Source organism: Thunnus maccoyii, chromosome 23 (genome assembly GCF_910596095.1).
Source record: "Thunnus maccoyii chromosome 23, fThuMac1.1, whole genome shotgun sequence".
NCBI lineage: Eukaryota > Metazoa > Chordata > Actinopteri > Scombriformes > Scombridae > Thunnus > Thunnus maccoyii.
This window is the reverse complement of record NC_056555.1, coordinates 3,989,392-4,016,014: the sequence shown is the minus strand read 5'-3', so window position 1 is coordinate 4,016,014 and position 26,623 is coordinate 3,989,392. Positions and strand designations below refer to the sequence as shown.

At 40.0% G+C, this 26,623-nt stretch overlaps 1 protein-coding gene and 1 long non-coding RNA gene across 3 annotated transcripts; one reads left to right on the top strand and one right to left on the bottom strand.

Annotated features, from left to right (window-relative positions):
• Positions 1-1,705: 1,705 nt before the first annotated feature.
• podxl (podocalyxin-like) lies at positions 1,706-25,855 on the bottom strand. Of its 2 annotated transcripts, none has more exons than XM_042403926.1 (8): positions 24,071-25,855; positions 10,183-10,707; positions 8,711-8,970; positions 8,549-8,572; positions 6,453-6,585; positions 6,313-6,356; positions 6,089-6,208; positions 1,706-5,015 (listed from the first exon to the last, which is right to left on the bottom strand). In XM_042403926.1, the coding sequence occupies exons 1-8, from the start codon at positions 24,111-24,113 to the stop codon at positions 4,821-4,823; spliced, it is 1,344 nt and encodes a 447-aa protein (XP_042259860.1). In that variant the 5' UTR covers positions 24,114-25,855; the 3' UTR covers positions 1,706-4,820. The 2 variants fall into 2 exon arrangements, with proteins under 2 accessions (XP_042259860.1, XP_042259861.1); XM_042403927.1 differs by lacking the exon at positions 24,071-25,855 and adding an exon at positions 15,852-15,966.
• Positions 6,593-15,836, top strand: LOC121891154. Its single transcript, XR_006094044.1, has 3 exons — positions 6,593-7,002; positions 11,519-13,318; positions 13,447-15,836. It is a non-coding gene; the product is annotated as an uncharacterized LOC121891154 (long non-coding RNA).
• Positions 25,856-26,623: the final 768 nt, after the last annotated feature.

The window sequence follows — 26,623 nt, the reverse complement described above, 5'->3', positions numbered from 1 at the left end:
AGCTTAGCATAGCATAAAGACTGGAAACAGGAGAAATGGGTAGCCTGGCTCCGTCCAAATGTAAATCTGTCTACGAGGACTTCTAAAGCTTACTAATTAACACACTTAAGTCTTTGCTGGTTGCCTGGCAACCTTATAATGACAATAAGACTTTAGGAAGTTACTGCACCTGGCCAGCAAATAGTTTGGCACATAATCCTGTTAAACTACAACATGTTGCTTTTACACTTCAGTTTTTGTATATATTAAACACACAAGAAGTGTTAATAAGTGAGCTTTAGAGCTGCTGGTAGCTGGATTTGTTACCTTCAGATAGAGCCAGGCTAGCTATTCCCCTTTTTTTATGCTAAGCTAAGCTAACTGCCTGCTGGTGCTAGCTTCATTTTTACCATACAGACATATGAGTGGTTTCAGTCTTCTTATCTAACACACTGCAAGAAAGCAACTAAACACATCTGCCAAAATGTTGAATTATTCCTGTAAGTATACATGACATGTAGCAAATGGGCTGAACAAAAACAGAGTTATGGTCCTTTAAGTGTCACACATGAGCTCCTTATTTCCCACAAACCCTGCTTGTATGGAATTGTTTGATGCTTTACATTGATTGTACTTGATCATAGCTTTGCTCTTGTTTTGAAATTCACAATGTGCATATTTATTCCACAACATGAAGAACTTTTCATCAAATGCACTATTGTAAAAAAAAAAATGTAGAATCCCCTCAGGATGTTGTTTGCTGTGATTGTGGGTGCTGTGCTGCTGTACCCATCATCACTGCAAGTATTAATCCTGCTGGTTTTTGTTTCGCTGACACTGGAGATGAGTCGCTTTTCTGTCACTCCACAATCACATTCTAGTTGTTTGGCGCAGTTTAGCACCAGCAGGGACTGGCAGAAGCTACTCTGACAGCTCAGACAGCAGAGGAACACTGTTGCTTGATAGTATTATGATTATTAGGTCGTTTTTGGGAGTTAAAGTATGTTCCGTTGGAAAAGGATGGCATGTGCGTTATGTGTCTGTACATGTTTGCCAATGCTTTTGCTGCCCTGATACCAACTAAAGATGACACAGATCTGTAATTCTTTATAAGAAAAGACACTGCTCATAGCTTCGAAAATGAAACTGCTATGCGAGGGATTATTTATAATATTTTGACAACCTTTAGGGCTCATCAAGGTTGCTGTAGGGTTTATTTTGTTTTGTGCCAGAAGACAACTGTGTTTAAAAAAAAAAAAAAAAAAAAAAAAAAAAAGAATAATTGAAAGCACCTTTGTAAAAAAAAAAACAAAAAAAAGCAACAAAAAAAAAGCCCACAATGCCAAATACTACTTTTCTTTTTGCTATTTTAGGGTAAATATCCACACAATGTTTGCTGGATGGAATAATATTTTCTAATTTTCTCTCTCTTTTTTTTTTTTTCACTTTTCCATCTTGCCCTTCTCTCGACCCCTGGGTGGGACTCAGGAGTTGTAAGGCTGGTACTCTCAGATCAGTGAGCACTACTCTGTGAATACAGTGAATGTGTAGAAAGCCTTGTAGTATTGCATTGTATGTAATGTACATAATGAATAAAGATTGTATTTTGTTCAGGTTTTCTTAATTGTTGCCTCTGTGGTGTTTCTGCCTCCTCGTGGCTGAGCTCGAACATTACTGAGAGATATATATGAAAGCTGTACGGAAGATGAAAACTGCAGAACCAAAGTGGAAAAAAAAAAAACATCCTTTATTTGCAAATCTGAACAGGTAAAACAACATGACTGCCGAGGCAATCGACAATATACAACTTCCAGTGTGTCAGACCCCTGTTGTATGCTTTCATCAGCAAACAAACCATAAATACAAATAATACTGGTAACGCACTTTGGTGAAAATGGCACAGCTATAATAAAAGTGAAACTGTACACACATACACACACACAATTGGGAAAAAAAAAAAACAAAGGTTGGACTGGGGTGCCCAAGGTGATGGATTCACATGTATATAGTTTGAAGTGAAAGTAAATATATATTAACTGGTTTAAAGGGAAGTAAATTACTACACTGAACAGAATCCAAAAATAGAAGTTTAAACAAAAGTGTGCTCACTTTCCGCTACAAGGGTGAAGTCAGGCATCTGCAAATGTCAAATGACTCAAGCCCTCCAGCACAACAGCAACAGTGAAAAAACTACAGCATCAAACTATTTACAGTGTTTGTTTCAGAGATGCACCAAGTTATTGGCACAGTGTCTGTATTGAATATCAGAATGAGCAGAGTCAGCATCAAATATTCTTCTCATCACTGATATTTGGCTGGTTGTGGAGGCTGAATTTTTGTGATATTTCTGCCGTCTAAACAGCAAAGTATACGTTGCGTTTTGCACCCTCACAAAAATGCAACATCAGCTATAAGAGTGAGAAACGTTTGTTGGTTTTGGCTTCAATAAATAATTTTTGAGTAATTACTGTAAAGGATAATTCCACTTAAGTACAGCTTGTGTTGTCTTAGCAGTTTTACCATCATTCCTATCAGTAAAAATGACATTGTACAGAAACACAAGCAGTCAGACAGTCAGTCGGGTTGTAAACAAACCCTCCAGTTAGCTGAACTCTGCATGGAAAAAAACACACCCCACTCATTCATTTCAATGGGAGCAGAGCCTTGACACAGTGGTGCAAACGCAGAGAGCTCCAGCAAAACAAAGCAGGGTCGTCCAACAAAAAGGTTAAACCTGGTTCAACTCAAAGCCATTATTTAACCATCATCAACTTGTAGCGCCAACTGGACTTCCTGGATTGTATTTCCTCTTGCACTGTTTTAACACAAGGCTGTTTCAGTTTGAATGCAGCCATATTTAGAAGAGAAAATGTAGATATAAAGGGTTCATTGTAAGGTAACAAAACCGATTCTTATTTTAAGGTGATTACACATTAATTAAAACATACTTACGAATATTATATTCCATTTCTGCCAAGTCTGTTCCACTAGATGCCACTAAATCTTACACACTTCACCTTTAATTTTGGCACGTTTCACTCATCAAATCCAACAGCATATTTGCAACCCATGCATGAGTCCATGCCACAATTTCCAATCTTTATTTTTGTGAAATCGGTCCTGGTTCAACTTTGACCTGCTGCACTAACCGTAGCTGTGCAGTTTTCATGTTCAATGATGGAATATTATCAATTTTTCACATGTTTATTTCATCTCCAAACAAAATGGTTTAGATAATCTGGTTGAACTGTTGTCTTAAACTCAAATAATAGTTGCCGGATCCGCGAGGGTCCGCGTCACGTAAATCTCGTCATTATAGGGTGTGAGCGTGGGCTCTGTGCGGACATCCGTGTACCTGCAATTTGTTGTGTCCGGGCGGACCTGTCCGCACCAGTCCGCGCGGTCACAACGTTGTGTTCCTGTAGACGGCGATCTACTGCGCACGTGTGGAGCGCGTTCTCCGAGCGGACCCCAGAAGGTAGTATAAATACATCAACTACCTGTCCGTGGTGTCCGCAGCTGTACGTGAACGCGTCCGCTCGAGAGTAGGGTCCGCACAGAGCCCACGTGCACACCTTCTGATGACGACATTTACGTCACGCGGACTCGCGGACGCGGCAACCATAATTTCAGTTGAATAGTCTGACTGCTCGTGTTTTTTTTTTTTACCCTGTTAGACTTTGTTGTAGCGATGTCACCGTCTTCTCACATCTCAGCACTGCTTTGGTCAATACAGTGTTATTTTAATCAGTACAAATGGTGGACAAAACTACAAAAATAAGACCCAAGATGTAATAAAGTGGAATTATCCTTTGAGTTTCAAAGTAAGGCATTTAAATAATGTGGCATTATTATTTTTTTTTTTTTTACAAAGCTCACTAAAAATATGTGATCAGTTGTTTCTCTTTAAGAACACTGAAGGATTTCCGGAGGCCGGAGAGGACAGAGATAATGACTTCTGTCCGTTTCTCATGGTTTTCCCCAAACATGAGTTGTGGCATTTTGGATGAAAACCCTTCATTTGTCTTGATTTCTTTAAAACTGTCAGCCTTAAGCAGTGTCTCTGTGGAAACACTCTTTTTTGAAAGAGGTTAATGCTCAGTTGTACCAGCACAGCCTGTACAGCCACTGGCAGGTTTTTCAGATTTGACACGTACTCGTGGAAAATCACCAGGATGCTTTGAAGTATCCTGAGGTCATCTATCTATGTTAGTAACTCTACCGCCACCAAGGCAGCTGACGTTGATGTTACCTCTCTGATCTGCTTCCTCTTGCTTCTGGAGCCAGATGATGACGCAAAGCCACAAGTTTGCAAGATCATAAAGCTCTTGGAGGAAAATAATATATAAAAATACTCTATTTACAGGTGCTCGTGTACAAATCCACTTTCTCTTGTTGAGTACATCAAGAGAAAAGACAAAATATAATCCTACGTGCGCAATTTTCTTTTTGGGGACATTTTTGTAATGACGAAAAAGATTCAATTGTGCTCTGTAGGAAGTCAGTGATATCAAATACTTCTATAAAGCCAACTTTAAAGGCACAATAGATGGATTTAGTTGGTTCTTCAATGTCCATTTTCCAAGGCCATTTTCTATGATTTCATTGCTTCTTCATCCTCCGGGTGTTTGATTTTTGATCCTCATTTCTTTTTGATAACTAAATACAGCAGAAATACATCAAACAGAGCAGATAATGAAGGTGAATATAGTGGCTTGGTTGTTCAGTAGGATGTGTTTCTATCTGAGAAATTCTCTGGCCGCGGAGACGAGGGTCCCAGGGTCAGGAGTGTAAGATGGGAGGGTGTGTTTGGTTTGGTTCTCCTCTGCCCCTGCTCCTCCCTACAGGTGGGTGTCCTCCTCGTCGGGTATGTCCTCCTTCAGGAGGTTGTCGATGGGGACGATCCAGCTGTCGTTGAACTCGCCGTTCAGCGCCACCTTCTTCTCCTGCATCTCTGGCTGCACCTCCATCACCTCCAGCGTGGGGTTGTCATGGTAACCGTTCTCCACCGTGTGCAGCTCCTCCGTCAGGTGTTGCTGTGGAGATTAAAGAAGATGAAATGAATGAGCCAGATATTAAAAATGTATGATCCACAAATTATAAATAACCTTCAGTGGCCTATTTGGATGGAAAGTTAAGGACATTGTTGCCCTTTAGCGGTTGCATTTCCTTTTTAGAGAAATGGCTTCAATTTTAAGGGGTAAAATCATTTTTACAATTGATAAAATTTAAACAAAGTTGTTTTTTCCACTATGGTTTAAAGAAAGTTTAAAATATGAATTTTTAAAGATTAAATACCCCATAAAATGTTATCTCTACTTCTGAAATGTCTTTTTCATTGAAACAGGGTGTTGGGGGCCTAAGTCAGGTCAACATCAAAGATTCCTTGTTTTCCATTCATTTCTGAACCAATTTAACATTGTTGGACTTCCTTGTCAAAACCTTGCAACTACATTACCCACAATGCAACTAGATAGATTTCACACAGCTTCTTCCGGAGACACAAAAGGCTTCATACAGCTGTTTTCATATATGCAGCAATATTCCCCAAACACACACTGATGTGTAAAATAAGTGAAAGTTCCTGTTTAATTTCCATGAAGTATGACCAGAAACTTTGACTTCTTTTATTTGAAGTTTTATGAAAACAAAGCAGTTCTTACAGACATTCAAATCTTAGTTTTACTTCCAGCCTTTTAGTTTGAATTTTATGAGCTGTGATGATGACTTTACCTCATACTGTAGATTCTGTATATTGATTTTTGAATGGAATAATTCTGGCTATGTTGAAATATTAAGACAGCAAAAACCACTAATACTCAACTTCACAAATAATGTTTTTGTTAAAACAAAGAGAAACTTTACTAATTTATACTTAAAGAATACATGTCCCTAAAAGAAAATGACTCCAATAAGAAGTCTGGCATTGATTTGAAAACTTATCTCAAACAATATGAATCAAAATATGACCTTAGCCAGAACCAGTGTTGCACCTCCCTACAAGCCAAAAACAAAAGGAACCGCACATAATCTGAGAACGCTGTGGCATCACATGGACCGCCACAACAACAGCAGACATTTGCTTCTGAGCTGGAGAGTTTCCACCTACCTGGTTCTCGTTGTATGGCTTGCGGTGGTGGGAAGCGCACACGGCGAGGATGACGATCATGATCAGCAGAGCTCCACAGGAGGCCAGGATAGCAATCAGGGTTTTGTTATCTGTTGGCGTCTTCAAGCGGAAAGAAAGATAATTACTTCCAGTCACAGTAGGTAGGTGTTAACCCTGAAAGTGTTTACATATCCTGAACAAAGCATCCATATGTGAATTCTTACCTTGGTGATTTCTCCGTAATACTGGGTTACAATGGTGAGCTTCACTGTAAGATACAATTTGTTTTTTAGTTAGATTATGAAATATTCAGTTTAACTTAAATTTAACCAAACAAGTGTCCAGTTGGAGGAAGATGTGTTACCTTTGCCATGTATCTCCGCACTGTAAATTTCTACTTTGTCGTTGTGCTCCCGCCACGTCAGAGTGCAGTTTCCCTCTTCAAAGTTCACCATCAGCCGCTTGCACACCTCTACCAGATTTTTCTCGTCCCCTTTCTAAAGGTGAAAACGACACATTTTTAAACATCTTTTGTAAAAAACTTTTTCCAGATATTATTCATGAGCTGATAAGATGTCGCCAGGTCTCCCCTATGCTGCCAGAGGGTGGACGGGAAGGTCACAGATGACAGTTGAAGTCATCTTCCTGCACTGGGATGTGTGGATTATTTCTGGTGTATTATGGAACTACACAGCTGCATAGACAGCCAGAGAGAGGGTGAGTATATGAAGAGGTGTGGGAACGAAGGAAACTAGTGAAAGGCAGGAAGGGTTCCCACTAAGACACTTTTTCCATCCAGTGACTGGAATCCTTTTTTTTTTTTTTTTAATAGCGTGCTTCTCTGCTTCCTGTCCTGTTGCTGGAAACACAAGAGTCTGGATGGCCCAGAGATCCACCCAGAGCCTCATCCATTAGTAGGAGCACATCATATTATTGTCATTTTTGAAAACATTGCACTTCTATTCCATTACACTGTTGAAAGAAATACTTTTTAAAATCACTGATTAGTTTAAAGAATTAGATTTTGCAAATATAAACATCAACTATTTTTTTTTTTTTTTTTTTTTTTTTTTTTTACTTCTGTAGGTTTTGTCCATCATTTCTATAAGTTGTGATAAAACAGGTGTATTAGGCCAAGCAACAGCAGTGTTCAGACAGCCAGACAAGTTTTCAACAAGTCACTTTAAAGTCACAATTTCTCAAGTCTGTCTTAAAACAACAGTCAGGAGCCTATATGATCAGGGAAACATGTTTTTCTCATTATAATCATTCCTTCTCTTCATACTGACCATTAGAATGTAAGTGAGACAAAATCCACAGTCCTCCTTCTGTGTGATGACAAAATGTGTGGACACACTGTGGATTTTGGCCTCCATCACTTACATTGAAAGCACATTTGAAAGGGATCTTTTAATAGCCAGTATGAACAGGAGGAATGATTACAGCAAGGAAAACCTCTTTTAATGTTCATATGGACACTTGACTGTCGTTTTAAGACACACTTGAAAAACCCGTCCTTAGATCGTATCATCACTTCTACTCAAAAGAACCCATGATTAAAATCATCAACTGTATTGTCAAGCTGCATGCACAAAAAGGCTGTAAGTACAGTAGGTCAAAACTGAACCAGAAATTAGCTCTGTAAAGGATGTTTGCAAGAATAGTTTTATTAATAACTGTTTTCATGTCTAAATAAGTGGTTCAGATAAACTAGAGATTTGTTTAAAACATGGCGGGTAGTGTTGCCGCCCTCTGGACTCTGTTGTAGCTAGCTGAGCTGCTGCATCCCAAAAATCTTCAATTAACTTGTTATCAGCAAGAAAGCTCTGATAAACCCACTTTTCACTACCTGCCCAATGCCAAACAGCAGACAAACAAAGTTAGTGACCAGCTGGTGAACATAGTGGAGCAGCTAAGTTAGCCGCTAAAGAGCCAGATGTTTCCCTCACAAGTTGGTGGAGACTAAACCAGAGCTAAAAAGACAGTGAATATTATTTATGCTTTTGATATTGCTAATCTGAATTAGTAAAAGTTACTTCTAATTAAATTACTTCACTCCTCATAAAGTGACTTCATTACAAAGTTCAGAGACATGCTAGGGCTATTATTTGTCTTTAAAAGAGCGTTCTATCAAAGAGTTGACAGCATGCTAACATGCTATAATGTGCTGATTAGCACAAAGTGCAGCTGAGGTTGATGGAAATGTAATTAGTTTCATAGGCATTTGGTCATAAACCAAGTAGTTCATCCTGAGGGGAACTTAAGTGTTTGGGAGTAAATGTTAGTGAGGAAAGGAGTGAACAGGGTGGGGGCCCACCTTCCATGAACAGGACAATAGCAGAGGCTTGATGAGAGTCAGAGCAGGAACTGTTTATTATCACATGTGCTGTTTATGTGAATATAAAATCTGATGCCTGAAACAGATTTAAAGATACACAACTCAAAATAAAGCAGTCTTACCTCCTGTCCATTGTTTAGAGTGTACTGCAAGAACAAAAAAAGTAAGAATTAGTCACAAGCGTCAGTGAATTTTAAGCCTCTTTAAGCATCTTTTTTCTCAAAAGTTTATGTAAAGGCAAGAAAACGCACTAGCTGTGTCTGCTAGCCTTTATTAGGTCTTACCAAAAATGTTTTTGGGTGAGGCGCTATGGTGGTTGTGGTTCTGGTGGTGGTGGTGGTGGTGGTGGTGGTGGGGGTGGCGGTGGTGGTGGTTTGTGAGGGTGTGGTTCCAGCTGTGTTTGATGCTGCAGGATATGATGTACTGGTCAGAGTGGAGAGGGTGCTGGTGGCCTCTGTGCTCCCAGTTGGCTCTGGGGTGCTTGTTGCTGTCTGCTTGTCACTTGGAGATATCCCAGAAGTTGTCACTGGATTTTCAATCAGCTCTAACACGGCAACAGTAAACATATCGTCTCAGGTTAATGATGCAGACGTCTCTGAGCCAATCAGTGACAACTTTCTAAGCTGTCTAGCACACTTATGTCAGTTAAGTGTAATTATGAAAACACCAGAATGCAAAATCATAAGATAATAATAAGATAAAATTATTATCTCAAATTATTTTGAACTTGATGAGACTGCATGATTAAAGTTAAGTTAAGCTGTACTTCACTGAAAATCTGTTTCTGATCAGTATGTTCCATGTAATCGTTGTTTTGCCAATAAATTGCTGAAAGTGCTGCTTTTGGGTGGATGACAATGTGACAGCACAGCACAGAAGTATTAGTATTTGGCACATACTGAACATACAGAATGTTGTTCATCACTCCACTAGAATTCAACACATTTGGATAATCTGTCACACTGAAGCTGTTCTGTGGGTTTGTGATGGAACAACACTTTTTTTTTTTACATATATATCCTTGATTTGAATTTCTCTAACATACACTTCTAGATGGCATAGTGTGTGTGATGGACTGTTAGATATAATTCTGCATTATGTGTCCAACCCTGTTTTTTTCCCACTGAGTTTAGCTATGCTAACAGTGTTAAAATATCAAATTAAATGCTAACATGAATGTTTAATATTGCACATGGTCGCTTTCAAAACCAAACAAATGAAATAAAAATGTCGGTGGGCTGTTCTGTCACTCATCCTGTAAGAGCATTTTGCGGCACAATTTTACCTGTAGGTAACAAGTCACGTATGGGAATGTGTGGGTTATGGCCTATGTATGTTTTAAATTTAGATTTTAATTTTAGCTTCCTGTCAGGTTGGTCAGTCAGGGCCGGATTAAGCAGTTAGGGAACTGCTGTTGGGCCCCTATAGACCCCCCTAGTCCCACCCTTTGTATATTGTGCATGTGTCCTGTACCCCCGAGTTCCCATTAAGTATGGTGCACACAGCAAACTATCATGGCAACATAATCATTTGCCCAGAGACCCAAAAACTAACTAGAACTATGCTGGAATAATACCAGCTGGCAGTCATTCAGTTGCCCTCTTTGCCTGTTTGGTAATCTAGCCTTGCAGTCAGTGCCATCACATTGAAACATCACATTAAAAGCCATCACACTGTGCTGAAATCACATTCATTGTCATTGCCATATTGCCAACATTCTAGTCAGCTGTTTTAGGAGAGTTATGGCAGTCCTTACTTGTTGTAAAGGTGGTGGACAGCGTGGACAGTTGATCTGATTTAGCGTCATTCGCTGCGACGGTGGCTGGCGTTGTTGTCGTGAGAGATGATGGAATCACGGAGGTTTTAATGGTTGAAGAGATTTCAGTCGTCTGTGTTGTGGCAGCAGTGGTAGAGCTGCTTTTGTCAGTTGTTGCAGCTTGGGTAGTGATAGTAGTAGTAGGAGTAGTAACCGTCACAGTGGAGGAGGCACCAGTGGTGTGAGTCGTCTGTGGCGTGTTGCTTGTGACGGTGGTTGTCGGTGATTGGGTGGTGACTGCAGGCGTGGCAGTGGGACTTCGAGTGGTGACCACAGTAGTTGTCTGTGCAGACGTCGTCATGGTTGTGCTTTTCTGATCGCCGTTGTCAGCTATTACAGTATTGTTTTCTTTTTGATTGGCAGTAGTTGGCGGATTGCTGGATGAAGTAGCTACTGCAGTAGGAGTAGTTGACTTATCATCAGGAGTAGCTGTAACCCCTGAACAGATGCTGCAAAATAGGAAGCCTAAGGAGGAAGAAAACACAACATTATTACCTACAGCATGCTGCTAAATGGATAGTATGAAAACCAATCAGTGGCAACATCTTATTTAATTAAACACGCATTCATTGATTTCTTGGCCACTTGGAACCACCTGAAAACATCTAAATCACCTATGTTTGCTAACATGTTCATAAAAACTAGATTGCTATTTACACACCCAGCAGACACAGCAACATTAGCATGATTTAGAGTCATGTTTCTGGCCACCTTGCAAATCTAAGTCCAATATTCACTCTTTTTTTTCCAGGTCTTTCTTTGGTCTGCAACAACTCCTGAGAAAAATATCTGTCTCTTGAGCTGCTAAATGCTCCACTATGTTCACCAGCTAGTCTCTAACTTTGCGTGTCTGCTGTTTGGAGCTGGAGATGTAGTGAACATTGGGTTCATTGGAGATTTTTGGTGGAAAACAGCTGCCTGCTGCTGGGAATGAGGCTGATGTGAGCAGACTGAACCAAAACACTGAAGTTGTGCATCATAAAACCAAAGCAAGGAGCCTAAAGATGTAAAATCACTCTGTAGACCTGAGGAAGCAGCAGGGTTGGGTGATAATTTTCTGTGGGTTTGTCACCACCAGTGAACTCCTTTCACATTACACATAGTAATTTGATCTCTTGTTAATATAAAATATGAATCCCCCTTTCTTTACAGTCAATGTCTTGGGTGGCAGAGCAGTCTGGAGTCAGAGCTGTGTCTGCTTCTAGATTTCCTGCTGTTTGGACAGTTTTAAGCTTCAGTCACAGCCCTCCATCTTCTTCTGTTTCTCTATTTATAGTGACCAGCACAGGATGCTGCACACAATAAACCTGGAAGCACCACACCCACAACCACGGCCTTTATCGAGTGCCCTGTGAACAATCCTCATCTGACTCCACAGCCATAAGACAATGGCGTCCACCTCACCCACGCAGCCCCCTCAGTGCATACTGACCTCCACCCACCTACAGCACAATACATCCACACACAGCCGCTGGATTTTCAACATACATGTTTGGTGACGAACGACTCACACGTAGTGATTCTAAATGACATGTTCATTATGTAACGTTTCCTCAGAGGAAGTTGGAGCTGCTTATTCATTGCAACTCACATATACTTTACCTTATTGCCAGCCATTTTCCAAAGCAAATGTGAATACTTGAATGTTTTTTTTCCCAACTAGGCTGTCAATGCCAATGATAATCGACTTGTAAAAGGTTATACTGTAACTCACATGAGATAAACTAATCAAGTGTGGCGTTAATGTTAGTTAGCTTTTAACATTTCAGCTGTGACGTTTTTAATACCACTTTAAAATAAAGTAAAAGTTTTGCTGTACTCTTGATTCTCCCACTCAACTACATCTGAAGGAAGAATTTGATTTTTATATTTCCCGAAAAGCGTGAGACACCAGAGATCCATTGGCTATCTGCGTATGAATTTAAGAAATTACATTCTCATTATGTTGTACATTATTCTTTGTTGCTCACATGTTGAATAATAGACAAACGTTTCCATCAAGCTGTTATCAGTTTCCCCTTCCAGCTGTCCTACTGTCACAAGCTCTTGAAGCTGTAATTCCGACAGCCTGTGAATGCAGCATTAGATTGGTGTCAGGAGTTTGCAGATAAGAGTGCGTTCTGGTCAAGTGGAGGCTGGTAGAGCCAAGCCTGTCCTGTCTCTGTAATAGCACAAACACATCACTTATCAGCCTTCAGCCTGCCGCCCTAAACACTGAGTTCTCTACTGCACTTTGATTCAGCTGAGTGTACATGTGGTGCTGCTGCTCTCTGGCTTTTTGACAGCATGTAAGATCTGCTCTGTGAGGGCTTTGCCTTTTGAGTCTGAAGGAGACAGCAGATCATACACTTGAAGTTGCAATCCTGAGGATTGTCAGTCAGACACACATGTTTACTGGTGGTAACAGCAAGTGGAGCTGATGTATCTGTTTATAGCACAAACAAACTCAGGGCACAGTAAAAAGAGGTGGTTCCATTACTGAGGAGCTGGAGATGTGCAGCTCTGATACAGCTGTAAGAGAGTGAACAGTAAACAGAGAGGCTGATATCAATGAGGTAAAATACAGAAACGCTGGATTACATGCAGTGTTTCCTGTAAATCCCTCGAGCATTGGAAGGCATTTGAATCCAGCACGGGAATGGTGGACTTGGCCACTAACAATGACAACTAATATACAGTATTTAGAGAGGTAATCACTGATGGTAAACACATTGAATGGCTATTGCTGAAACAAGGTTTGATTTCATGAAAATCTTCATCCACTGCTACTTCAGTGAGTATACTAGAATGACCTGTAGTTTTCACCTGTGTTTTATTTTCAGTCAAGGAAAACAAATAGAAGTTGGGGATCTTGCCAAAATGAAAGCTGTATCATGGCTGCATTGCATTCTGGGGTGATTTCTGCTACTATCAGTTTAGTAATTCACCCACAAATGCAACATATCAGCAAACCTGTTTATTTTAAACTATGTTGATATGGGTGTATTTTCCCCTCAACTATGGAAATGGAAAGATTTTCAACATTACATCATAGAGGAATTTTTCCAAAGTTGACACATGGCTGCTGATTCACAGAGTAAGTTGTTACAGTAATCAGATCTTCTTTACTAACCTTACTTACTAACTGTCCAATACCGTGTGATTTCTTCCAAAATATTTTTGGCTAAATCGGTCTGTCCTCTGTGCTTTCCTGCCCTCCCCCAGGTGTGGCGTCTTGTTTGGCGTGACCCCCGCTGACCCCAGCTGTCACTGACGCATCTGTTTCTTAGCGGGCAACAGCACCCGCTGATCCTAGCTGCTATCAGTACCAAGGCTGTTTTTACCTCACCCACACATTCCTCGCCACACAGCCTCCAGGAAAACACACAAACACACTCTCTCTCTCTCTCTCACACACACACACACACACACACTGAACCACTTGTAGTCTGTCAAATCCACTCAGTCCTAATTCACCTCATCACACCCTCTTTTCCTCTTCTGTTTACTTCTAAAGAGGCTTTCTTCAGTAATTAAACGTCAAAAATTCCATGACTCCTACTGATGTGTCAGAAACAGTTCAAGTTGTTTCAATTTTTGCTAATTAAAAATATAATATCAACAAAAAGTTACATCACTGGAATTTTATCAGGTAACTAGTATTGATTATTGGTAATTTGATTAAGTCATTATTCATTCTTCTGATGTACTGTAACATCTACAGTGATGTGTCTATAGTAGTGCCTTTCCTGTGTGGTGTTTCACAAAGCAGGATTAGCAAGTTTGCCACATAATTTCTCAATCCTATAAAATATCTTCTGAAATGTCATTTATTACAATTCTTTATTATTATTATTACCCAGTGTTCAAACTGAGCTAACATACTATCTCTATACAGTGATATAACACTGAAACGGAGTGTTTCAGTGTTAGTGGTGCTGTTTAGCAGGTCAGACTGTGGTTGTACTGGGCAGCTTCCTAACTGTGTGAATGTGATCAGGGCGTTCCTGCAAAAGAGAGGCTGCCTCTCGGTGAAACTTCCCTGAATTAATAACGCTTTTAAAAAAAAAATCATGAAAACAGTAACAAAGATAACGACGATAATACATGACAAGTAAACTGTATTCAACATGCTGGAAGATGATGATGTATTTTTTTTTTTTTTTTTTTTTTTTTTTTTACATAAAATAGGCTTTACAATATAAAAATACTCAATTACAAATAAACATCCTACATTCAAAGATTGTGCTAGCAACAAAATGTACTTTAAAGTATCAAAAGTAGAAAGCAGAAGTAGCTGATGATGTCTCAGTGTGTAAGGAGCATTTTAATGTTGCAGCTGGTTTTAAACATGTTACTCTCTAATTTAGCTTAATCTGTAATGCAATGTATTTTGCCTATTTTATGTCAATCATATGCATATTTTAAATGTAAAATCTTAAAAAAATAAAATCTGTAAAGAAACTAGTGACTACAAGTGTCAAATAAATATAGTGAAGTAAATTGAAATTGTAGTACAGTACAAGTAGCATAAAATTGAACTATTCTAGTAAAGTAAAATTACCTTAAAATTATATAAATGATATATAAGCCCTTGAGTTAAAGTACTTAGTTACTTCCCACTTCTGGCTGCTTCAGTGAGCAGTTCAGCTGAGAGGAAAAACAAGGCAAATGTTCCTTCATACAGTACCAATAATATATAATATAACTTTATAACCCTCTGACCTCAGTCTGGTCACTGTCTGCGTGTGGAGCTCAGTACTATTAGCTTTACATACTTTACACCAGAGTCCAGATACAGTAGCATTGTCCTCTTGGCATGCAGTTTGTCCCTCGGTGTGACCTGCTCCTGTGGACTCAGTGAGGGTCAGACAGCAGAGGGTGTGAGAACTGACCTGCAGTTCTTTCCCTGGCTCTTCTTTCTACCTCTTGGCTCACTTCGGGGGCAGGAAACAGCTATGTTTACTTGGGCCTTTGGGTCTGTGTGTCTCTTCTTATTTTGTAATGTGTCTCACCTAAATGGACTTCTATCAGTATACTGCCAATTGTTTCTATTGTTCTCACTAGGATTTAGGTATGCGTTCTTATCATTGACTGTATGGTTATTATTAATGCCACAGGTTATGCATTTGACCTGTCCTAACTACGCCCAGGGGATTAACATCAATGCTAACATACATATCTTTGAAATCAGTGCAACAGAACCCACACTAAAAATAGTGAGTGTTTATCAAATTACTTGTAAATGAGGATTTAGTTACCTGAATGATGGACTTAAGCTGAACCTGAACAATACTTTTTGCTTTTCAGACACTTCTGTACTATTTGGTGCCAGGTCAGAAAAATCAAAGTTGTACTTTGATGTTGACATGAGCAGTATTTAAAAGTCAGAAACTGGTAGTAACTACTATACAGGTGAAAACCTCCACCTGACATGAACTCATCACTTCTTCCTATGTTTATCCTACAATAATCCAAAACCTAAAACACTTTGTGCAAGAGAGGATTTGCATGAGAACTAGCTAGTAGCTAATGAACCAGACAACAACAAATGCAAATTTTTTCATTAGCTGCCTTTAGCTTGAACCCATGTTGTTAACACATTAGAGATTGACAGATGCAGAACTTACATAGTTCATCAAGGAACATGTCATTCAAGCTGAGGAAACATGCATGGCCTTAGCTTCTTCTCTTTGCCCCAAAGCTAACTCTAACTTTGAAGGCAATTTGTGCCACTTAAAGCTATGCTAATCAGTGCTTTTATGCTAACAATGGGTCAGATGACTATCATCTACTGATAAATCAATAGACATTTAATTAATTTTAAAAAAAATGATTTTTAAACATGAGTAAAATCATTGTTTTCATATTTTACATATTGCTTGATTTTTAAATGATTTTGGGTGAATACATAAAATTAATTGAAAAAATAAGTTGATAAATACTAGACTGATGAAATTATTAATAAAACATTTCCAGTTATAATATTATTAAGTCTTAATACATACAGTTTTGATGAAGTAGCTGATTTTTGATTGTCAGCTGATTTATCAATTGAACTGATTATGCTTTGGCACAATTTGTCCCCCAAAGCGACTGGAGAGAGTCTAAAGGCTTCGTGAGGAAATGACCATTTGCGCCAAAAGTATAACATTTCTGTCCTCAGTGACCTCAACTACCTTTGAAGCTGGTCTCATAGTAAAACTGTGAAGTGTGACAGTGTTTGGCCTGTATTCATTGAGACTAAGTGGAGGGCCAGAGGAGGTCAGGGGGTGCTCTCTCTCTCTCTCTCTCGGCCCTCCCTACAGGAGGTCCAACTGTTCAGTTCCAGCAGGCGTCAACCCAATCCTGCTCAGTGTGAGAACCACCATCCGTAAACATTAAAGGGGAATGACAGTCTGGACAGAGGGTGGAGACTGGTTGAATTGTCCTCTTTTCCTGACCGCCATGTTGTTAAAAAATGCCTGGAGGAACAAGACCCCACACAGACATGAAGAGGATAACAAAGACTGAAGGGACAGTTTTATTGGTCCTTGCCTGAGCAAATACTGTTGATATTAGTGGAAAAGTCACCAAAAAACCAAACCATGCACTCTTCTAGTAATATCATCAATCTGTGATGTTTGCTTCATTTGTGGACTAACTTTGTGTTAATATTTGGTAATTGTACTCTTTTGAGTCTACTTTTTCACAACCCATCTTCTGCTTGAGACTGGCTCACAGTTGGTGTTCCAGTTCAACCCAAACGTGTTGGAAAGGGCAAAACCCAAACTGTCACTACAAAGTTGTAGGAGTACACATTTGTCTAACATATCATTATATACTGTAGTATTAAAGGCCTTAACACCTATTTCCTCAACTAGCTTCTTACTTAGAGATGACGTCCTACATGAACACAGTTTTCTGCCAAAGTTAAAACAGTTTTGTTTATTTTACATGGCAAGTTTGTGCTCCTCTCACACTGATTTGGCGTGGGCGAGTTTTAGTTGGAAAAAGTGATGTCACACATTTCTGTGCACCAATCAAGATTTAACATTTCAGTCAAATAATAGGAAATACTGCCATACCCAAACAACTCACGCTATCCCTTAATAAAAAAACACATGATTAAAAATATTAGATTAAATTGTTGATACATACTGTATGTCAGCAAAAAAGGGAAGTATGGGGTCTTAAAAGCGTCCTTATAATGTTATGGTAGCCAAACAATATGACAATTTGACAACAGCATATCATATAGGAAAAGTACTAGTCATCAGGATGACTTGACTTACATAGCATAGAGTGACCACAAAATACCAAGCGTTTGTTGCCAACATCATTACTTAGTAGCCTATCAAATGTCATCAAAACAAACCCACACAGTACTAATTAAGCAGATTAACTGAGTTTTTGAGCGTTAAACTCACAATAGATAATATAATGCTGTGTTTTTTCCAAACTTTTACTCTGATTGTTGCACATTTAGTAAAGAATACTTAATGTTATAATTTAAACAATGTTTTCAGGGACAGATTTCCCTTAACTGGAACTAGGGAGTGGAACCCATACCATGAAAAACAGACCCAAACCAAAAGTAGTCTATACTGAATACCTATAAATCAGGTTTTTATGTACAAACATTTAACATTTTCGTTATTAAATTCTATTAGCAAAGAAAAAATGATGAAAACAGAGAATATGCTAATATCTATTGGGCTACAGTACTGGATTGCATTATGTTGTCAGGTGTTCCTGTTAGTTATTTAAGTTTGTATTTATCTACAGAAAAAAGAAGGATATCATCAAACTACATAATGAATTTAGAGACACAGAGCATACCATCAGTGGGCTGGATACTGTGTGTGTGTGTGTGTGTGCGTGTGTGCCAGCTATCCAGCCAGTTATCAGTCCAGCTTTCCAGGCACTCTGACTGTAACCCCAGATTGATGTGCGTCTGAGCGTGAAGCGTGAACATGCACTGTGCACGCCAAACAGAGGAGAGTAAATAAATAAATGTAGCTGTCGCTCCAAAGCACCGGTGGGACAAAAGCTGTCCCGTTAGCTTGGTGACAGCCCACACAAAGGCCTCTCTGGTCCCACGTGCGGCCATGCAAGGATGGGCTACTCCCTCACTGCAGACCCCTGCTGCAGCCGGGGCCTTTCAGAGGCTCAGCAGCCCCGTCCTCGTTATACTGAGAGAGGTAATTCAGCTCTCTGAGAGACTGTGGGGGGTTGGTTGATGGGGGCAGGGGGTGTGAGGAGCAGAGTAAGTGAGGGGTCTTTGCTTTACAATGTGTGCTGCAGTGAAGGGAGGTGAGGAGATGTGAATGTAAAAACACTCGGCGGGAATAAAGGAGAGACAAGTGAAAGGGAGGAGAGAAAGAAGGGGGGGGGGTGTGAGAGGAAAGAAAGTGAAGAGGGGTTTGAGACGCTGTTAATCTAACGGCCACATGGAAATGACTGACCACACACACACACACACACAGAAACACTCACACCCTTGCACACATTATCCACAAAAAACACACTCCCTGTCCCTAGAAACCAGACTGGTATGTGTGTTTATACAAGTTGTAGGGTGTGCTAATGGCAAAAGTTCAATGTTAGAGCCCCATCACACCCCAAACACACACACACACACACACACACACACACACACACACATGCATAGAGATAAACTGAGCAACAGGGTAGCAGGTATTCAAGATGCCATCTATCTGTAGTCAGATTTAGGATATTATCAACATCAATAAAAGGCTCAGTTCGACCAAATAAAAATTAAAAATGTAGTGGCAAACAAAACTATCTGCATGGATAGAAACCACTAAAGGGATTAGAGAATGTATCTTTTGTCATTTGTGTGAACCGAAACTTTAAGAGAATCTGGAGTGGCTCTGCGTGTAGGCATGCTTCATCTCACACACAGCTAATGCAGCAACAGCCACTTTCTATTTTCCTAAAAAACACGTGAAGCGAGGGGAGTTCAAAACAAATTGATGAGGCAGATGAAAAGAGTGCTGAGAAAGTAAGGAGGACGCAAGCCCGTGTACGCGAGGAGAAGATGAAGGGAGGCAAGGAATGGGGAGGCAGTGGACAGGGGAGAGGAGGAGGCGAGTGAAGGTCCATGACGGTACCAGCCGCAGGCCTGATTAATGGACACCTGGGTGTGGAACGTGGCATGCTGGGTAGAGGGAGGGAGTGCGGGGTTAGGGTAGAGGTGAAGGCGAGCGGCTCTTTATCTGCAGCATCGGACAGTGATGAAACGCTGGGATTTACAGCAAGCTGGTTCCTCCCTGAAGGAAACCTACGTCCACATGCCAGCCATGCCTGGCCTTTCAAAACAGGATCCACTGCATCTGGACTGAGCGAACAGTTCCTAAAAAGGGTTCCTGGGAACTTAGGAAGTCACAGGCTTTAGACTAATGTTTGATTGGTTTAAGTCAGTTCTGCATAGACTTATCCATCATAGTTAATGTCAAAGTTGTGTTTTGGAGCAGGGACTTTTATAAAATCTCTACATGGAGGTGGATTCAAGGAAACATGGATAATCCAGCCCATATAATATAATAATTGTTATAGTCACCTAACCATACTCTCTCCCTAACCTTAACCACACTATATTTGACTAAATGACTATGACTAAATGTTCACCTTGATGGATTATCTGATGCATCTTAAGCAACTTTCATTTCTGAAAGTACATTTTTATTCATGTAGTGAAACAAATTCAAATAATGGGCTGCATTGAAATCAAACTAAAACCTGATGGTAGACTTTGGTAAATGGCTTGTCCTTTAATCCAGTGGTGCAAAGTAACTAAATACACTTACTCAGATACTGTACTTGCTCTAAGTACAAAGTTGAGACACTTGTATTTTACTTGAGCTTTCAAGTAAAATGTCCATGTTATTTTCCTTTATACTTCTGTATCGCTACATTTCAGAGGCAAATATTGTGCTTCCAGCTCCACTCCAGTTATTTGACAGCTTTAGTTACTTTGCAGATCGAGATGTTACATATGATAAGCTTATAAATTATGATGCACCAGGATCGGTTAAGGTTAACAGTATAACGTATAAGTTAAAAGGAGCTCCGTCTCAGCCAGCTAATATTACACATTGAACATGACTACTTACATATATCATGGAACACTTTTACTTATGATGGAGTATTGCTACACTTTGGTATTGCTGTTTTTACTCAGTAAAACATCCACATGCTTTTTCCACCACTGCTATTTTTGTTATTTCCGAGCCCCTTTTTTCAATTTTGTTCTGGAAAAAACACATTTCCTCACATCTTTTCTGCCTGTTTCTCCACCATCGAGCTGCGTCAAAAGGCTCCGTGCGGCCGAGTGGGAGATGGTGGCTCAAGGCCGTCTCCTGCCACCACGCCCTCCTTGGGAACCGGGATGTTGATAAAGTTTTTTTTTCCCATCTATTGTTCTCAGTTCTCTCCCATGTGCGCCGGCCAACGCAGACACCAGACGAGTATGCCAAACAGGCAGCGTCCCCCCCGGCCGCTGGTGTTCGGACAGGCCAGGAACACTGACTGCCTGTTATCTTGTAGGAAACGGACAAGTCGTGAACCCACAAATTCAGAAGAAAGACAATCCGCATAGGGGTTAGGAAGTCCTGGTGGGGACTGATAACTTATGATGTTGCTTCTTCCTAAAGTCCAAGCTCCAAATGTTTGATTTCAGCACTGACATCACCATCAAGCATTTGATTAATCAGTTCAGGTGCACATTTAGTCTTTAAGCATCTTGACTATATTTTTTACAACAGTAGACTTTCCTAAACTCAATGATGCCCATCAGTTGCACCACACATGACACATCACCTCAAAAATGTGACTGTGAAAACTGTGTCTTTTAGTATGAGTAGACACATTGAGTTCCTTCTCCTTGGGGGGAAGCATGAAAGCAATGTGCTTAATTTGAAGCAAAACAGCAACAGCAATCTCACTAATGGTCCCTTAGATCAGTGTGTCCTCCTGGCAATCATACCTTTTGTGCCCAGGTTTAATGGCCTGGTTAGTCATCCATTAATACAGAAATGTATTTTGGGTAGATCATTTTCAAAACCTAAATATCCTGGACTTGTGACACCAAGGACAAGTGGACCTCTAAGACTTGTATTTAAGTACGCCTGACTTTTCCTCTAGTGCCACCCTGATGTAAAAATTTCCATTTCCAATTTCCATTCCAAATCTGTCCAATATTATTACTTGTTTATGACCAAATACCTGCAAAACTAATGACATTCCCCTCAGGCTCAGCTATACTTTGTGTCAAATACCAATTTGCAAAAGGTAGCATGCTAACACACTAAACCAAGATAGTTAACAAGGTAAACGTCAAACCTGTTAGCATTGTCATTGTGACCACATTAGCATGCTAACGTTCGTATTTAGCATTGATGTACCGAAATACAGCCTCAAATACTGTAAAAACGTGAACAAACAAACCTTAGCTTATTCAAGGAGACATACTTATGTTGAAAATACTCATGTATAAGTACAAAGTAGCTCTTTTTGGAGACTATAGGAGCAACAATGTCTTAGTTCCATACAGCTAACGTGAAAGAACTGCCGTTGCATCCTAACATCTGACTATGTTTTTATCTTTTTCCACACACCTATGATGGAGTGAAGAGGTTTAGGTTTGAACATAATCAAATACAATACCCTTTCTCAGGGTGAGTGTCTGTGAAACTGCAGACACTCTGGAGTTCTGCCTTTTCAAAAGTAATCAAATACAATATATTCAAATTCGTTAAGTGAAATCAGAATCACTAATTTTAGAAAACACAAAAAAGGCCTGTCTGCACATAAAAATGCAATAGACAGTATGCTTCACAACTACAAGTTCCATCCAACTTGTGATAACGGGGCGTTAAACATACAGACACAGATGCACGTTCACACACACACACACACAAAAAAAAAAAACGTGTCAGTCTTATCTTTAGAAAAAATGTGCTGACAGCCTTCAGATTGAGTTTTGGGGCTGTGTCACACTTTTCTTTCACACGGTTGAAAAATAAAAGCCTCCCATCTGAATCCACCTACTGTAGTGGTGAGAGAGCAGCAGGTGCATAATTAAAGAAAAACACTTTCCTTGCCTCTCAGCCAGGGAGGGAGGTCATGGGTGCACTTCATTATTCAGGCTCCTTCTGTCTTTGGACACAGTGCTCGGAGGCCTGTATGTGTGTGTGTGTGTGTGTGTGTATTTAGAGGGGGGGTGGAGTCCTTAACTGTGGGATGTTGGGGGGGTTGAAGGGGCAGATGTTTAAACTCTGAGTTCTACTGTGCCATTAAGCATGATTATGGCCAATTTAGTACGGATTTTATACAATCCACACAGAAACAGTGGAACTGTACACTTCCCCAAACAAGTCAGTACAAACACAGAGAAAAACAAGCAGTTCAGTGCAGAAAAGTGAGGATTTTAATCAGACATTTGGAAGTTAAATGAACACAAAAACCCTTGAACTGGCAGCTACTTCAGTTACAACGTGTTTCAAGCTTGGCGCTCCTCCTCAGGCAGCATCCATCAGCACTTTCTGCTTCTTAGGATCTGCATTTGTGTACAAATTGAGCAGATTAAAGTACTCACTTTTCTGCCTTGAATGACCTTTTTCTCCATCATACACTTTTTTATACTTTGATTAAGTGTTGTGTATGTCATTTTAGTACTACACGACGTCTTTTAAATCATGTCATATACACAACATACAGCATATGCAGTACTGAACTGCCATAACAAAAGATTTGTATCTATATGATGTAGACCTACATGTAATGTAAAAAACATATTTGGTTTATTGAACTATCATATACTGTTGGACTACAGTACTAGTCAAATGTTTGGACACACTTTCTCATTCAAGTGAATGGGAAGAAGTGTCCAAACTTTTGACTGGTACTGTATATTACATGAATCTCATTGTAGATTTTTACTGATTTTCATAAATCCACTTTATCTTTCAAATCAGGAACATAGAGGGTATGAAACCACAATATCAACATAATAAGTTCTTAGGTATCTTTACTTTGGTAATAAATTCATCTCACAGGTAAAGTTACCACTGTAGTTATTTTTCAGATCTAAAATCAGTTCCACCTCCACCAGCTGCAACACTAGTACTACTTTAACACTGACACACTTTAAGTATGTCTATAATACTTCTGTACTTTAACTTAAGCAGGACTTTTAATGAAGGACTTTTACTTGTAAAGGAATATTTTTACATTGTTGTATTGGTACAGTGCTTTAACTAAAGGATTTTAATACTTCTTCCACCATTGCATAATGAGTACTTTTACATTTGATAGTTTAAGTCGCTACATTTTACTGCTATAACACTTCTTAGCAGTACTTTTGCTTAAGTAGCATTTAAAAAGCAGAACTTTTACTCATAATAGAGAATTTTTATGAGTTTGCTACTTCTACTTCAGTGAAAGATCTTAAAACTTCTCCCACCACTGAGTCCATGTGTGATAAAAAGAAAAAGTCAGATTATTCTAACAGTCTGCTGAGTGCACCTGTTGCTGCATCACACTGCTGACGCTCTCATTGTCTCTTTACGGCTGATTTCTGTCTTTAAACCATCTGTAATGCCCTGAAGCTCTAAAATCATGCTGCTGCACAGAGAAACATTTCTGCTCTCACTCTGAAAAAGAATCATAGACATCGACTTCCTATAATATATTCTGGATGAATACTACACAATATCACAGAGAAAACTTTCCAGACCATAGCAGACAAAGCATCCATCATAACCCCAAGCACTGACGCTGAGAGCACATGAGAAACATCCCAGGTACGTATATCCTCTTATTAGTGAAATGAAAGTTTACTCACTGAGTGAAAACAGCAGCCATGTGATCCTCATTGTTGCTCTCATCCTGTTTCTGCTAGTTTCTTCTCCCAGATGTATTTATCATCCGTTAGTATGTATGTGGAGATGTTTCACAGATGATAAACCCGAGACTGACTGCTGACTGACGCCGTCCTGTCACGCTTTTCTCCTTGAATTTGTATTTCAAGTAAATGATCTCGCCCAAGGTATTGTTCAATTTTTTTTCTTCTTCCTTTAAACTGAAAGCCAAGAATGCTTTTGTTTGTCCCTGCTGCTTCTTTCTCTCCTTTCTCTGCAGAGTTGGGGATTTGGGGGAAGAGTTTTTCTGTGGTCTCCTTGGCTGCACCGTTGTTGCTCAGTGTCTCTCTACCCCTCTCTCTCTCTATCTCTCTCTCTCTCTCCCACAGTGTCTGGGTGCTGGTATTGTGCTCAGTCAGTCCTCACTCTCCAGCAAAGTGTTCATCTGTTAGCAGCCAGTTGCAGCAGACCAGGAGCACTGCCCATTCCCCCTGCACTGTCCCTGCCTCCCTTATCCTGAGAAAGCAGGGGCAGACCCAGTACAGTCCAATCCCAGAGCTGTGGACTCACGGCTGCCGGGACATTTTGAATAACAAAGGAAGCTCTGAGACAATGTGTTCCCCTGGTTTTGATTCAATCCAAAAATGGTCCATGACTCAAAGGACGTGGGGTGAAGTCACATCAGCATGTCGTTTGATCATGGGAAAGACCTGTTTAGATTCACCAAGTCAGCATCAGCTAGCTTGTCCGCCCCCCAACATTTTTACACAATCACGGAGTGAAGTGTAACACGGGGCTGTTGGATTTCTGCAAAAGAATACGCTTACAATTTGGACAGTAAGTCACAAAAATGAGGATTCAGCATTCAGAGACTTGCAAGGTCTTGTGACTTGTTACAAGGTGGAAGAAGCATTCAAATCCCTAACTTAAGTAAAAGTACCAATGTTACAATGTAAAATACTCTATTAAAATGCTAAATACACAAGAACAGTTCCACCACTGTCCACAACAAGACAGATACATTTGAAAATGTTTTGTTCCTCTTATCACTAAGCCAGGGTTTTCTCTCTCTCTAAAACACAGCTTGTCCAAGACAGTCTCAGAGTGGATATGTATAAAGTGTTTTCAAACCTGTGTTGTTTTGTCTGATTGACCGGGACTTTGGTTAGTTTTCCTTGGTGCAATTTGTGTGGGCAGATCTAAAATCAGCAATCGTCACAAATGAATTCTGTAGCGGTTTGTTTGTGGTGGGAACGTGATCTGACCTCAGTCTGACCCTACTGCAAGATATATTGTGCACGGTTGAGCTAATAAGCTCTCCTAGCCAGGTGCGGTTTGCATGCTGGGGTGAGGATGAACAAAACTAACAGTTGCTAGCAGCTAGCTGGAGACGAATCAAGGCCCAACCTGAATAATGAAGTATGTTGCCTTGGAGGGAACATTCTCACCTGGCTTTCAGTGTTGCATTTTGTTTTTGCCTGAATTTTTTTCTATGTGAAAAGAAACCAAACCAAGTGGAAAATGCAATAAATGTACTGACTTATCCACTGATTCAGACCATGATCAGGGACTGTGTGGCAGTAAAGCTAAGACATCTCACATGGATACGCCACTGTCTTATTTTCCAGTGTTGACTTCAAACGTCCAATCAAACTCCCCAGTAAAGAGGCAATCTGGTCACATTCATCTTGAGTCAGCAATCCCTGCTACTGTACCTTCTTCTGTCTGTATGATGCATTTGGTGTGCCTTCAGTGTGTGCTATGAGTGTCAATTAGGCATCAATAATATGATTAAACTTGTTTTTCTTTTGAATCACAAGACTGCATAAAAGTAATTTTATTCTTCCTTAAAGCATCACATGTGCACATGTTACAGAAATATAAATAGACACATCCTAGTCATGTCCTTTGTTGTGCTGGCAGTTTAAAATCATGAATATTCATTGGTTCCTTTTCCATTAACCTACAATGACAGTTTAATTCACTCTAGAAATGGGCACATTGTTCCAGCTGGCGCTGTGTTTGACTTTTGGATTAAAGTGGGGCAGTTTGGCCAGATTGTTGCCCTGCAGGAACCACCAAGTTGACTCAGTCACTTGTAGCCATGACAACGGATATTCACAAACTTCTCAGGAATTGCTTTCAGGCCACTTCTACTATGCTTCCATTCATTTAGCTCCAAATCTCTCTTGATGGACGGCTCACAACTGGATTTAATCCAGATCTTTCTCTGAATGCAAAATGCAACAACAAACACATCTAAGTGCTATTGTGCTTTTGGGGGCGTAATGTGTGTTCCACTGGCATGTTGATGGGAAGTCTGGGGAAAAATAGGCAAGATAAGATCAGGGGTGTGGAGGTTTTCCTGGGTGTTTCCTTCTACTGGAACAGTTAGGAGTCATTAATAAAGCTTTAGAGGTTGAGCTTCAAACACACGATCACGACATCAGGAGTCACGCTTGGACTGCAGATCTGCAAAGTTACACAAAGTGACTGTGTGTAATTGTGTGTGAGCAGTGTGTATATAAACTAGATTT